Source organism: Patiria miniata, unplaced genomic scaffold, assembly GCF_015706575.1.
Source record: "Patiria miniata isolate m_02_andy unplaced genomic scaffold, ASM1570657v1 HiC_scaffold_3, whole genome shotgun sequence".
NCBI lineage: Eukaryota > Metazoa > Echinodermata > Asteroidea > Valvatida > Asterinidae > Patiria > Patiria miniata.
This window is the reverse complement of record NW_024037069.1, coordinates 8,551,825-8,567,566: the sequence shown is the minus strand read 5'-3', so window position 1 is coordinate 8,567,566 and position 15,742 is coordinate 8,551,825. Positions and strand designations below refer to the sequence as shown.

At 44.6% G+C, this 15,742-nt stretch overlaps 1 protein-coding gene across 2 annotated transcripts; it reads left to right on the top strand.

Annotated features, from left to right (window-relative positions):
• Positions 1–242: 242 nt before the first annotated feature.
• LOC119738372 (solute carrier organic anion transporter family member 2A1-like) lies at positions 243–13,707 on the top strand. Of its 2 annotated transcripts, XM_038213244.1 has the most exons (8): positions 245–1,168; positions 4,958–5,305; positions 6,218–6,382; positions 7,740–7,944; positions 9,646–9,784; positions 10,197–10,390; positions 10,870–10,931; positions 12,537–13,707. In XM_038213244.1, the coding sequence occupies exons 1-8, from the start codon at positions 472–474 to the stop codon at positions 12,800–12,802; spliced, it is 2,076 nt and encodes a 691-aa protein (XP_038069172.1). In that variant the 5' UTR covers positions 245–471; the 3' UTR covers positions 12,803–13,707. The 2 variants fall into 2 exon arrangements, with proteins under 2 accessions (XP_038069173.1, XP_038069172.1); XM_038213245.1 differs by lacking the exon at positions 6,218–6,382 and having other exon boundaries at positions 243–1,168.
• Positions 13,708–15,742: the final 2,035 nt, after the last annotated feature.

The following is a 15,742-nucleotide window of genomic DNA, read 5'->3' as shown; positions in this document are numbered from 1 at the left end:
CGTATCTCTTTGTTTGGTCGTCTTTTATAACTCATAGGCCTATATATATTTTATAAAGTTACATTAATTAATTTCATAACACCTGTTCACCTATTTGAAATAATAAATGCATTGAGGTATTTCCGTTATGAATGCTGTGGGTAAACCATGATCTTATTTGCATAAACTATTGTTGTTTTAAGAAAAAGGTTAAGTCAGAGAATGGACTAGGAACTGTAGATTCGCGCAAGAATGGAGGCGAACTGCATAAGCACGAATCCACAGTTCCTTGTCCGTTCTCCTTAACCCCTTAAGTACGGGGTGTAAGGGGACATTCCTCCACACATAGAGCAAGTGGCCCGCATGACTGCACAGCCTTTGTGTGGTAGTGGGACTGCACAAAAGCAGCAGCTGTGGAACTACCCACTAGCCGTGTGCCACGGCATACCACAGCTGGCAACTGCATTCCAATGAGGATTAGCGGCCGCGGGCATGACCGCTTCACGTGCGCATGGGGAGAAGGAACATATCATGGCGGAATCTTCTGCAAAATACTCGAAAACTCTGGACATTTTACCGGCTCGCGAAGCGGATGGGTGCGGCATTTGTTGCTGGGAGCCGCCTTTCCTAAAGCGCTTGGCCCGGCCCTGGGTGTTTCTGGTGGCAATGTGTGTCCACACAGCCATCGATGGCATCAACATTGGTATGCATACGGGCACCATCACCACCGTGGAAGCTCACTTCCAGCTCACGCTGAGCGAGCTGGGAAGCATGACTACCGTCTATTGCGTCGGGGGAATCCTCGGTATCCTCCTGGCCTTCTGCGTCGGCACGGTGGTCCCAGGCTGCAAGCCTTGCCTGCTTGGTGTCTCTGGGATATCACTTGGCCTTGGTGGGTTGATGTATGCCCTGCCGGCCTTTCTTCATGATCTTTACCTTCCCCCAAGTGTTGTGCTGGCAACTGGCGACAACTCCACGCAGGGCTTCGCCGGCGAGACTTCTGCCTGTTACGACTCGGACATCACCGAGGAATGTTCATCTGTGAGTGACGATGTTGCCGTCGATTCTGCCTCCATGTCGCTATTCTACCTGGGGATGTTTTTGCAAGGCGTTGGTATGATATCCTATCCGATCGGTATGGCATACGTAGCTGATTTTTCATCGCCTGGAACCACTGCGGTTTACATGGGTAAGGGAAACACTGAGCGATAGCACGCCGCCAAATTAAACCAACAACATTTGTTTTTGACACGATTGACTGACGGACAAAGACTAAGTATGAAGTCAGAGACAGAAAAGTGTTTGACATTTGTGAAGATTGCCACGGGTAGAAGTGGTGTACTTATGGGGCCCCACGCCACCCCCCCCTTTGCTGGGGAACTCTCTCTCCCTTTCGTGCCCCGCTCAGAAATTGGGGGAGGCAAGATTGGATATTTTTTATTTACAACCCCATTAAATGGTGTGAATACCGCCCCTTAGTCCCATAAATGTGACGGAAATACTGGACTACCTCCATATTTAACGTCACACATCCCACATGTCGTATAAGCACGGAGGGTCCTGTTACTAGGGGAGCCGAAAATTAATTAAAGATCGAAATTATTTTGTCAGCAGAAAATCAACCCAGCTATAGTATGCCTGCTAAATAGCACAAAATCGTTAAATTCGGTACCTTCAGAGGTCTAGTTATCCAAAAATCATGGTAATTCGTCAAAGAATGCAGACGGTTTTGAAAAAGCGTGGTGTCTCTGATATTTACCAGACTGTTTCCCGGCCACCCTAATCATAGTCAAAAGGCCAATGGGGTCAGGGAACCAGACAAGAGCATTAATCATCTACAGAGCGTGCGTCAACTTTGGCATATCACTTGCCTGTCATTCCAAAATCTTTGGCGCTCTGTGAAGTACCCGGATGCAATACGCGGCCGTGGATGTTCGCTCGTACCCCCCGCCCTGCAAACAGGACGCTGGGATACTCTGATGAATTCACGCTCTGATTTTATTGGCTGGATTTTGCGTGACCAGTGAGCTGCGCGTCATCAAGGTCATGACTCTGCAAGGTTTGAAACGGCCGTTTAAGACTGATTCATTACTCTTTTATTCCAGTTTAGAGATGTTTTTTTCTCGTTGAAAAGCGTAATAATGTAGGAAATTCTGTTTAACTTATCTGTGTTTTAAATTTACAATTCCCGTCACTCGCTCAGGCTCCGTTTCGAATCACGAACGTTCTGATTGCATTATGCGATGCTCAAAATTTTGTCCACATGGTCCGCAATGAAACAGAAATCACATCCGGTATGGAATTCGCGCAATTCTATGGGAAGTTTTCGGATAGCATTTGCGCCCATTGTTTAACTACGGTCTTGAACAGCTGCAGCCAGATTCTTTATACATAGGTCATAGGCCATTTCCTTCACAAGATTCTGTGAAGCTCATCAGAGTATCCCAGCGTCCTGTTTGCAGGGACGGGGGGGGTGGGGGGGGGGGTACGAGCTAACCGTGGATGAAGTTCGCACACAAGAGGGCGCGCTTCACTGCAGAGGGCTTCAAAGATTTTGGAATAACAGGCAACAGCAGCAGTGCGCTTTGCCAAAGTTTTGAAAAAAGCATGGCGTCTCTGATATTTACCAGACTGTTTCCCAGCCACGCTAATTATAGTGTAACATATGGATTTGGCTATAGTCTTTGGGTTGTTTGACTATACTATATGTTAGGATAGGGTAGCTGTGGCTAAGAGCAGGATGAACTGATGACTACGAAGATTATACAAAGACACACTGGTAATGACTATGAGCTCGGCTATATGGAAAACTGGTTTATTTTCAAGAACTCAATATTCTACCGGGATTGTGTATGTACAGAACTATAACCTCAGACCATACGGCTGCATCAGCTTATGGGTATGGCTGGGTACCAGAATACAGAAGTTGGAGACAGAAGACAGAGGTTCTGAAGAGTTTTGTAGATGAAGACTGGCCAGAGCATAGGGCTGAATCAGCTTATGGCTATGCCTCTGGTTTCCCAGGGAGAAGAAGAAGAACTCAATGAAAGTGGGAAAATGTGGACATTTTATACAGTTTCAGAGGGACCACTTGGAGTGAAAATAGGAGATGATGTCATATAAGGAAAACATAACTTATATGACATCATTTCTGAGTAAAGGTAGACTGACCATAGACTGACGTAATGGTCAGTCTGGGGGAGTACCCTTATGAGGTCACTTTCCCCTGTACAAGGGTTAAATCACAGTCTTGGTATGCTGTGGGTGTATTGCTTGGAAAAGAGTGACGTGAAGACCTTGGGTGTAATGTGGAACACCTGTTGTGAGAGTGGTATCAGGGATGTGTGCTCAGGGTCAGTCTAAATGTTGGTTTTACAATAGTCAAAAGGCCAATGGGGTCAGGGAACCAGACAAGAGCTTTAATCATCTACTGAGCGTGCGTCAACTTTGGCAAAGCGCACTGTTGCTATCACTTGCCTGTCATTCCAAAATCTTTGGCGCTCTGTGAAGTACCCGGATGCAATACGCGGCCGCGGATGAAGAGCGCATCAAGAGGGCGCGCTTCACTGCAGAGGGCTTCAAAGATTTTGGAATGACAGGCAACAGCAACGCTGCGCTTTGCCAAAGTTGACGCACGCTCAGTAGATGATTAAAGCTCTTGTCTGATCCCCTGACCCCATTGGCCTTTTGACTATAATTAGGGTGGCCGGGAAACAGTCTGGTAAATATCAGAGACGCCATGCTTTTTCAAAACCGTCTGCATTCTTTGACGAATTACCATGATTTTTGGATAACTAGACCTCTGAAGGTACCAAATTTAACGATTTTGTGCTATTTAGCAGGCATACTATAGCTGGGTTGATTTTCTGCTGATAAAATAATTTCGATCTTTAATTAATTTTCGGCTCCCCTAGCAACGGGACCCTCCGTGCTTATACCACATGTGGGATATGTGACGTTAAATGTGGAGGTAGTCCAGTATTTCCGTCACATTTATGGGACTAACCGCCCCTGAGCTGGAGGCCGGTAACATCCCCCCCCCTTTGGGATTTATTTTTTGGTATGGCAAAAATGAACTTTCTGTTGTTTAAATCCCCATAAGAAAAGTCCTCATTAAGTGCCCCACCGCCTATATTGTTCCCGGGTAGTAGGGGCGGATGCGCCATTTCTGCATTTAGTAGGTGTTCTATGCAAGTGTTGTATAAATGCACCATTTCGTACAATCCCCGTTTTACGCGCATTCCCAAAGTTTCACCTCCGAGTGTATTGCCTGTTGATAACAGTTAGCCAGTCGGCTTGTTGGGGCCCATATTCGTTTTGGGGTACAATGCTTGAAACTCACAGGATCATGACTTAACGATACCTCAAGAAGTTCAAAACCACTTGATGTCTTTTATGGGCGGGTAATTACTTTAAAAACCTGGGGGCTTCGCGCGCAGAAAACGATTCAGATAATTATATGTCACTTTTCGTTTGTGGTTTGTTTCCCATCCAGTATCATAGTGAACGGGGAGGACGAATGTTTACATGTCACATCATAATAAAATGGTATTCAATTGTATATTCTTCACTTCGGCTAAAGAACAATACTAGGAAAACACTCTGCTGGGATTGAAATTGGCATCAGGTGGATTTTGGTTTTATAGTGTTTCATAATCCCTGAAAATTTCGAATTGCATATGTGAGATGATATTTACTTACCATAAGCCAGCTGACTAAGTGTAGTAAAAATGTGGTAACTTCGTTTAAAATGACATTGTCACCGGCATCCCCCAGCCGATTGAGAACAAATAACGGGGGGGGGGGGGGGGGGGGGGGGGGGGGGGGGGGGGGGGGGGGCTGGATCTGGATAACTGCACTCTTCGGTGACTCTTCAGTGACACAACTGTAGGGTACAATATGCCTGGAGGGTAATTGTGGTAACGCTCCTTTTATCAATGGTTTTAGTTTTAAAACCTGCGGCACGTCTCGATTTCAGGCATCATCAATGCGGTCCTGGGCATTGGACCAGTTGTCGGGGTCATGCTGGCCGCAGCCTTCATCGGTATCTGGGTGGACTTCTACCGGCTGGTTGGAGCTGAGACCGACCTGTCCCTGGGCCCGGGAGACCCGGACTGGATCGGAGCGTGGTGGCTGGGCTTCATCGTCCTTGCTGTTCTCTTTTGCCTCTCGGCCGCTCTCTTCCCGCTTTTCCCGCGCCGGATGCCGTCATCAGCACATCGCCAGCCTGATGACGAGCACGAGACAACGGAGAAGTTCACAAGTAACGAGACACACGAGGCTGAGAACGACAACGAAGGGAACCATCAGTTTTTGGACATCAAAGGTAAGCATAATAAGTAACTAATCCAAAATGGCCTTTCTTTAAAAGCGAGGCCGCCATTATTCAGTATGTCCGGCTTATACTCGGCGCAAAATGTGCGTGCTACTGCAATTTTGTGACGTCACGCCAATTTTACGGGCTACGAAATTCGCGAATATTAAATAACTCGGTGAATTACGTCACAAACGTTTCATGATGTGAATGTTGTGGTGTAAGCTAAGCCCTTCCAGCCGCTTTTTAAAAGAAAAGAAATGGCAGAGGCACAAAAATTGAGCATAGCAGAACTATACTGCAAATGACGTCGGTTCAGGTTTCCCTTCCTATTATTAATGTTTCACCTCCTAGTGTTCAATCAGCGGTTCCGCTGCTCCGTCAAAAACAGTGAGATAAACTGCCAACATTTTGTGATCCTGTCGAATGACACCTTGCAGGTTTTTTCATCCATCCTGGAAAGGAAGGGACAAAATCGGCCTGATTATTCTGGAAGTGTGACAGTTAATCAAGACCAAAGGAAATTCTGTTTCACCCACGATTTGGATTTGTTTGAGGAAAAACAGGCATGCATTAACATGTAACCGGATTAGACTTTGATGGCACTTTCGGCCTTTTAGAAAGCCACGAGCTTTTAAACCCCTATCATTTCGAAGTCAATGACGTATTCATCATAATCGTTGTCAACCTCTACAATCCGTTTGTGGACGTCTTGGCAGTACGCGATGTTACGTAGGCTTACTGTTTATTTAACCTACGAGTAGAAATTGAAGAAAAAAATCGGGAAGGAAATTTGTGTTCTTTAATTATGACGGGCAACAGTGATCAGTGTCTTTCAGTGTGATTAGTATCTTTTGTCAAAAACAATAAACTCCGTTGATGTTAGTTTTTGTAATCGTGGTGGGATTTTTTCGGTTGATACAGAGTTCATGTGGACTGTCTGGAGGACTTTGAAGAACCCGACATGTTCCCTGACGTGTCTGTCCCAGAGTACCTTCTATTTCATCATGTACGGCTACGGGATATTCGTCCCCAAGTATCTGGAGGTACAGTTTGGGTACGACAGACAGACTGCTGATCTCTTGACAGGTATGTTTGGAATACATGATGTAACAGGACCGTTATTACTCTATGCAGTTACAATGATCTGAGAGAAATATATATAGTCAAGGGAGATTATAACTCGCTACTGAATTCCTCGGCAATTTGGTTGGAAACTTTACACCATTTTTCAACTAGGGTGATGTTCAAAGCGGACGTTCGTGGACACTATGGGACAAAAGGTGGCGCTCGTCATGGCTGCACAACTGTCGACGTTCGCGGAACGCTTTTAAAAAGGGCACCCATGACAAAAAGGGCACTTGTTAAAAAAGGCAATTGTTAAAAAAGGCACTTGTGCTAAAAAAAAGGACTCTTGCGACAAAACATAAGGGACCCTCCTCGAATGCTACGCCACTGTTATTTTGGATAGGGCAAACTCTGTAGTAGTTACTCATATTTACCCACTCTAAATACCGCTCTCATATTGTGCCCATCGAACCTACAGAAAGGATAATGAAACATTGATGTCCATTGTTTTGACGGTTACTGACGCAATGTGTTGAGACTCTTCGTGGTCTGGAGCATTGAATTCATGAACTGCAGGTAACTCTGCAGGTCTTGTGTGTGTGTGAGTTTGTTTCTGCATTCATTAGGGGACGTTGAACAATAGAGGACAATAGGGTCCCCAATTCCCGAGAGGTCCCCAATTTTGATTCGTGTAAAAAAGTACAATCAAAAGAAGGACAATAGGGGGTCCCCGATTTCAGGCGAATACACACTTGTGTGTCTGTGTCTACAAGCATCACATTCACAGTGTGGACTTCCCTATACAAGTTGTCCACAAAAACCTGCTGGTAGCAGCGACGTTGTGTGGACTTGCCCACGTCCACACAATGTTTCCTCCTCTCCGGAAAACAGGTTTAGAGGCATTTTGGGGTTAGGTTTATCCGTGGCAAAATGAAGAGAAACACTAAAGGGAATCATTGAAAAAAATTGGGTTGAAAGAGTTTTCACAGTGTGAGTAAAATGATTTTTTTCACAGGTTTTTCATAACTACACGAAAACAAAAGAATGTCCACACTAGGTATGTAACGTATGCTAGCTTGTGTGAGTGTCCTTTTGCAAGATGTTTTGTCATTTACTGCTTCTCCCCACCCAGGATTAAACCCGTGACGGCAGAGATGATTAGTGATTGATTTAAGCTGTTTCGTGCTGAAATGGAAGAATTGAGCTGTGTGCTCCCCATGAGATGGTCTTTGAAATGTTTCATTGACTCAAGTGAGCAGGGGCAATAATGATGTGGCGCCTTTGGCACTAAAACTGGTGGTTACACGCGCTTTATAAATATACACTATATTATTTATTATTTTCATAGCTATGATTTATCCGCACGTGTTTTCAACAGGTGTGCTGCTCGCCCCTGCCTACGCCGTTGGGGAACTGTTGGCGGGTTTCTTGGTGAAGAAACTGGAGCTAACACTGCACGGTACCGTCCGCCTGACCTGCGTCGTGCTGACGGCGTGTGTAGTCGGCATGGCTCTGCTCATGGTTATAGGCTGCGCCAACGACAACGTAGTTGGTGTGTTCTCCACCTACGATGGCGTGAGCAGGTAGGGAATCTACACCTCCCAAAGGCACAAGAGGTTGAAAATCGCTCCTGGTACATCTCATACGTACACAACATAATTGTTATATCGAATGATGTGTGGCGCGTAGAAAGGGCTTCGTACCAGTAGTTTTTGTACATCTTGAGGTAGCCCTTACCACATGATGACTGCTAGAGAGACAACATTTACGACTAAGTTCCCAAAGTTGTCATCCCTGGTTTTAAAGGGCTACACAAGTACAGTCTCAGAGTCTCAGGTCTTATGAGGCGTCGGAGTTACGATACGGCCCCGTTTATACGCATGATGCGAATAACTTGAAAGGTTTAATGTTTGTCCTACCTCCTCGTGAGGGCTGTGTTTTGGGGGTTCTTTTTTAAATCATGAGGTCACGTACCCAGGGTCAAACGAAGGACGGGACAGTACATTTCCCGAATCATTGCCACGTGAATGCACTTGGTTCTAGCGCCAAGCCTTACCTAGCCTTTGAATGATTATACAATTAACGTCTTGCACACGTTTTGAGACCAGTTTCATAACATTCAGACGTACCACATGCATTCTTTCGAGCTATTACATTTTCCACGAAGGGGCCGACAAAATAATGACAAATTTGAGATTGAAGTGCACGCTTCGAAACGGTTTAAGACAAACCGTCCCTCCCCCCTGAGTTGACTAACATTTTGCAGAACTGATGCACGAAGGATGGATGCCTTCTTCCCAAGCTCTCCGGGGCTTGTCTTATATAATCTTTCCCCGGCTTGAGAAAATTTACTCACCAGTGCCCTTTAGTCTAGGGGCTAGACGTTGCATGGTTTGATACGCGTAACCCGCCGCCGCGATAACCTGCTGCCGCGAGAGGTCGCTATCACGAGCAACCAACATCGCCCACGGACTTGTCAGTAGCAACGTCAAAGGGAAAGTTCGCGCAAGACCATTGGTTAACCATAGTTCGACTAAAGTTAGCCCGAACTCTGTCTAGTGGACGGTGGTTGACTACGCTAGTCGACTATTTGGAACCAACTTACTGGGGCTGGTTGCATCACTGGTAACCAATAGCCGCGCGCATTCATAACGTACAGCAAGGGAGCCAGGGCCCAGAAGTTTTGCGATGACATTGACCAGCGTTTGACTAGAGACACATTGCTATTAGTGCGCAGGCGTAAGGTACGTCACAAATCAACCATTAGTCGACTAATGGTCCTTGCCCGAACTTGGCCCAGGGTGTCTCCTGAAATCTTCCCCCGAAAAATGAGGGAAACCAGTGCGCATGCATGCGCGACTTTTGCAGGCAATAACGGTCCATTTTCAGTCCCACACATATTACTCACAGCAAAAGAGCTGACCAGTGAAGCTGCACAAAGGTCTTGTTGCATCTTTTATTGTACTTTAAGAAATTTGAGAGTTTGCTTCGGAACTACCATGATTTTTCTGAATTGCACGCTGCATATATTAGGCCAAATAGGTGCGTGCGCATAATACAACTAATAGGAGTTGCCCTAGACTAACGTTTATAGGGCAGTGGGTGCGAGTGAAGTCTTCGAAACGGTTATACTGCATACGCCCCCTCAAACGGGACGGAGATTCTGTATTTTAGCAAAACAACTGCGTGCTTAGATTGCATCTTCACGACGTCCAGTCCTTGATACTGTCATGCCTTTCTAATTTACTCTCCCCTTTTTCTTTTGTTTTCTTTATCTTATGCAGCTCGGCTTCTGTTGATTTGGAAGCACCTTGCAACCACAACTGCTCGTGCTCCATGGCCCTGTACGCACCCGTGTGCTCCAATGCAGGTCTGACGTATTTCTCACCGTGCCACGCCGGATGTAACGTCATCGGTGCCCAAGTAAAATGAAAATGATTTCCTAAAATAATTTAGCTTGCTATCTGAGGCCTTCCAAATGACATCATAGCCAAGTCCAAGTCGTGTTCGTCTATAAGCTGAGAAGTTACCTCGTAAATAATCGGCGGAAAGGTCATTAAAATTATGTTTTAGTTAATTTTTTTTTGGGGGTGGGGTGGGAACAAAGAGTAAAGGATGCCTTAATTGCGTCATTCGGACTATCCCAAAGGTTAATACCATGTTAAATGAAACCATTTTTAATTTTTCTGTTAATTTAAAGAAAAAGGTTGTTTTTCGATAAGTGATATACGAATGAAATAATAGTTGACTGAATATTTTGACACCAGTAGGTAGACTGCTTCAAACTTCCCCTTGGATTCAGATTTCTTTAACCCGTTTTACTCTGAAAATGCAGGGCAACTACTCCGACTGCGCATGCCCGATGATGCTCGGCGATGGAAGTTTGTACTCCACCGCTCGTTCTGCCTCCGTCGTAGACGGCGCTTGCGGGACACAGTGTACATCTGCCGTGCCGTTTCTCCTCGTTCTGACTGGCGTCTTTGTCTTGGCGACTTTCGGAGATCTCCTCCGTCTTACAATAATCGTGAGGTAAGTTAATTATGACGGGGTTGAGACAATAAGGCAAAAGTAGCGAAAACTCAACCAAGGTCTGTAATTTTTTTTTATTACACTAAGGCCCATAACTTTGGCAAGGCCAACGTTTTCAGTTTTCTTTTTTTTGGGGGGGGGGGCCGACTCGAAGAATTTGGAGGGTCTAAAACCTCAGTGAAACAGAAAACGAAGTTGTAGTCAAGTCCGCACAAGTCCTCAAACTTCCTCACAAGTTCACATTGTCCTCACAAGTCCCCACGAGTTCTCACAAACCCTCATAAGTCCTTACAAGTCCTCAAAAATAATCTTGCACGAGTAATAAGCTTTTCAAATTACCTGATAAGTGATAGTTGTGACGCGATAACTTCCAGTTAGACTTTTGACTGACTTATTAAATTTGACTTGTGATTGTGAGTACCCGGCTTGATATCGACGTCACATCAATGCTTCACGTCTATTTTTGTTCTCTGAAACAGGTCAGTGACGTCAGAGAGCAGACTTGTGGCGTTATCTGTGGCCTATTTGACGCAAGTTATTGGTAAGCTCATGAAGTTATGATGACGCGTGATGAAGTTATAAAAATACAATTCTAGAGGCACTATAGCACAGTTTTTACAATGCATTTTTAGACTTTGCATGGTAGAATATACAATTTGGGAACGGGACAGAGGCGTGGCTATGTATTTGTGTGGTGCTTGGCAGATGATGTCCTCGGTATAGTTTTTGGCAATACATTTCGACAAATTAAAGAGGCCGTGAAGGGCGTCACCTAGTAGTTAGCCTCGACTCCATGGGCGCGGGCGCGTTCCCTACACTAACCCCTGGCCGTGATGATGACGTAAATGACGCTGATTGGCTATATTCACAGCGTACTGCGCGCACATTTAAAAGATTGCACGCCGGGCGCGCCCATAATGCGCTCGCGTGCTTTGCACGCAACGTCACGTGCGAAACAGCCTCGACTCCAGGGGCGCGTGCTCGTTCCTTACACTAACCCCTGGCTGTGATGATGACGTAAATGACGCTGAATGGCTACTCACAGCGTACTGCGCGCGCATTTCGAAGATTGCACGCCGGCGCCCCATAATGCGATCGCGTGCTTTGCACGTAACGTCACGTACGAAAAAAAAAATCGGATTCAAAAGTCGCGATGCCTGTACAATATGGATTATGTCAGCCGCTTTTTCGCTATAAAAACCCCTGTATCTGTGGTTGTAAAGGCACGAAAGGGATACGTACATTTAATACAAATCTTTGCTAATTAACACAACGTCCAAACGTTGTGTTTGAAAGGATTGATTCTTCAAAATCACAACTTTTAACATTTTAAGATGGCGTCGGCACGTAAAACGGATAAACTGCAGCCCTAATTATAATGTACCGTATTTTGAAACATTTAAATTACACAATTCCAGGGATTACGATCGCGCAAGGCATGATGGGAAACAACATGGCGCTGCAAGATCGTACCCACGGGGCACGAGGTTGCGTGCGAAAAAAATTGTTATTCAAAAGTAGCGATGCCTGTACGATATGGATTATGGCAGCCTAGTTTTTTTCGCTAAAAAAACCCCTGTATCTTCGGTTGTAAAGGGATGAAAGGGTACGTACATTTAATACAAATCTTTGCTAGATAACGCAACGTCCAAACGTTTTGATTGGAAGGATTGAACTTCAGAGTCACAACTTTTATCATTTTAAAGATGGCGTCGGCAGGTAAAACGGATAAACTGCAGCCTAATTATAATGTTCCATATTTTGACACATTTAAATTACACAATTACAGGGGTTAAGATCGCGCAAGGCATGATGGGAAACAACATGGCGCAGCAAGATCGTACCCATGGGGAACGAGGCTGCCTAGTAGTCACTGGAAACTCTAACCGCGCCCCCTCTTGTCAGATGATGTGTTGTAGAACAAACAAAAAATACTTTGGACATTTTTCGTAAGGCGTGCCCAGTTAAGCAACTTATTGTCAAAGGCACATCAGAATTTGGGATTATTTTCAGGGGAGGGGGATCCGAGGGAGGGGGAGCGGGGAGGGGGAAGGAGGGGGGTTGAAAAGCAAATTGTGCCCAGCAAATTTGACCCCAGTTTATATACACCACTGCCTATGACCTGTAATTCTATTTTTTTCTTTAGGGGTTGTCGCCTCAGGCCAGGTATTCGGAATGGTTATCGACGGGGCGTGCGTAGTGTGGCAGGAATCGTGCGCGGGCCAACAAGGGGCGTGCCTGCTGTACGACAACCGCCCCTACCGGCTGGCCTACAACGGCCTGGCGTTGGCCGTGGGCATCTTCAGCGCCGCCGTCATGTTTCTGGTGCTCCTGTGGCCGACAGGTCGAGATCACCGATCGACGGTACGCCGTGGCGGGCCGGCCATGACATCCGTAACAGCTTCAGTGTAGACGTGTCTTTTGTTTTATTTAATTAATGAAACAACCAACATCCAAGGTGGTTATAATTATTATCATAAGTTACGTCCTTATTTTTTATCTGAAGTTTTGCTTTGGTAGGGTGGCAACATTAGACACAGATGCTGGCCTTATAGACACTATTCTTGTAAAGGAAAAATATAAAAAAGAGAAGTACCAATTTTAAAGACGATTAAGAAGATGTAAAGAAGTAAAAGTAAACAGATTTAAAAGAGAACATAACGTGTGAAATAAAAACATAACACATAACAAAGTAAATCAATGGAACAATTAACGACTACACGCGGGATAAAGGAACGACAATAAAAGTATAATGCACCCAAGACACTTATTAAGAATAAAACTGTATGCAATTTAAACGTGTTGAGCAAAGATTAGTTAAAAACAAGTTATCGAAAGAATATGGAATTCAGAGGCAATATGAGTTAAAAACAAAGTTAGTTGGAGAATATAAAAAAAACACATTGTTCAGAGAAAATAAAAGACCATTATTATTTGCACTCTTCACTTTTATTTATAGGAAGTTTTTTTTCTCGTATTTCTTGCACTGGTATATAGCTGCACGGTTGCAGGTTCGACTTTTTGGTGTCTTTCTATAATAGGGAAATACACCAAAAAGTTTGGCGAAAGAATAATTGATTGAAAAAAAGGGAGAGTCGTTATTCTTCAAATACCAAGCAAAGAAAAGCCATAAAATTATTCAAAGAAGCAAGAGAAGTGGTCGTAGTAATTAACCACACAGTGGCCAAAAAAAGGAATTATAGTAGAATACGTTCATTCAGTACAAACAAATACTGAATTTTCTGTAAATTCTTCTAAATGATTTCGTTGTCTACGTGATTTGTTGAGTGACTAATTAAATATAGAACTGTCCTTAATGTCTGACGACAGGTTGGAGGAATTGTTTTGTTTACAAGGGCCTAACAAAGTTGAAGGATAGAGGCTGATCTGATATTATGTCTAGGAGAAACGACGAAAAAGTGGAGATTTTTTTTATTCGAATGAATCAAAGAATCTCCACCTTTTGGGTAGTTTCTCCAACTTAAACTACGTCCCTCCCGCAACTCTTGTCCGGTTTACAAGGGAACAAAAAGTGCCTATTCTTATTAATGCTTTGCGGTAGGAGATGAACTCGATCCATTGTTCAGCATTGGATAGCTGTGTAAAAGCCTTACTCCCAGGCCCTGTACTGTACGAGGCAAAACGAATGGTCCAAGTCTATGCTCGGTTCTTACAAGTGGGAAGGGAAAAAACTGACTGACCAACCGACCAAACGACCGACCGACCGGTGACCGACTGACCAACCGACCCGACCGATCCACCGAGTGTATCACTCATCACTGAGCCAGACTGGACCTCGAGTGCTGATAAACATGCAAAACAAAATCACTAACACTTACACTTACGATTTAATGGGAATAAGTATCAATTAGGCTTCATAAGCTTTTATGGCCCCATATCTCTTCCAGTACCCGTCGAGCTCATGTTTGAAAGAATTTGTAGTCTTGGCATTCACAAAATAATTTTGTAGATTGTTCCAGGTGTTGACTACTCTCTGGGAGAAAAATCTTGCCTGCATCTCAGAGCTTTGTTCATCCCAGTCTGAAAGATCTTCATGTTGTGTTCTCTTGTTTCTGTTGTGTTGGAGATTTTGAAGAATCTTGTTGGTTTTGTTTTGTCAAATCCGTTGAAAATCTTGACCACTTCTATAAGGTCGCCTCTTGATCTCCTTTGTTCTAGGCTATACAAGTTGAGTACCTCTAGCCTGTCTGGATAGCTAAGATGTCCTCCAGCAGGAACCAGCTTGGTTGCTCTTCTTTGCACTTTCTCCAATGTGTAGATGTCTTTCCGCAGTCCTGGGTTCCATGCTTGGACGCAGTATTCAAGATGAGGCCTTATGTATGTTTTGTACAAAACAGCAAAACTATCCTTGGTTATCAGCTTGAAAGTTTTTTTGATAACTCTGAGCAGACTTTGTACACTGAACAGACGACTTACAGTTGGGAAAGAATCCCATATCTGGCCATCACTTGTAACCCTGTACACAAACCTATGGGACTGGTCTAAACATTTCTAAGTGTTTTCTTAGTAAAAACTCAATTTGTCCCTGCTAATTTCCACTTTTTAGGACATAGTATCACTCTCTGATGGCTGATAGGTCATTTAAGGGGAAAATTACTGATGGCCAGATGTGGGAATCTTTCCTACAGTTGTTGCAGATATACACTCCCAAGTCTTTTTCTTGAGCTGTTTCCTGTAATTTGGTGTCTCTCATCTGCATGGTAGACACATCCTGGGTTGTTGTTTCCCATATGCATGGTTTTGCATTTGTCTGCATAAATCGTAGGAGCCATATCTTGGACCAGTTCAGCAGTGCATCGATATCACTTTGAAGTTTGACTGCGTCTTCCGGTGACTTTATCGTTGTGAACATTTTACTATCATCGGCGAACATCTGAACGATTGAATTTACTATTCCAGGTAAGTCGTTGATGTGCCGGATGAAAAGAAGCGGTCCTTAGGACCGAGCCTTAAGGAACTCCGCTTGCAACGTCTGCATGACTTGATCCAGCATTCCTTACTGCTACTACCTGAGATCTGTCAACTAGAAAACCCTCAATCGCCCACTTGGCTATCTTTCCTTCAATTCCATACGTAGACAGTTTTCCTAGTAGTCGTCTATGTGGGACTGAGTCGAAGGCCGAAAAAGATGATGTCTACCGCTGCCCTCGTCTAGGTCATGGGCAGTGGCGTCGCCAAGGGGGGGGGGGGGGGGGGCACGTGCCCCCCCCCCCCTGGAAAACCTAGTGCCCCCCCGAGTGCCCCCCCATCTGAGATTTGGGTTGGTATAAAAAAATATATATATTTTGTTATATTCAACTCCCATCATCTGAGTTGGTTTTTCATAAGGAC

Coding starts and splice junctions, on each gene's coding strand:
- LOC119738372 (XM_038213244.1), top strand. CDS start 472: ATGACCGCTTCACGTGCGCATGGGGAGAAGGAACATATCATGGCGGAA. Junction 5,306..6,217: donor TCAGTTTTTGGACATCAAAG/GTAAGCATAATA, acceptor CGGTTGATACAG/AGTTCATGTGGACTGTCTGG. Junction 10,391..10,869: donor CGTCTTACAATAATCGTGAG/GTAAGTTAATTA, acceptor TCTCTGAAACAG/GTCAGTGACGTCAGAGAGCA.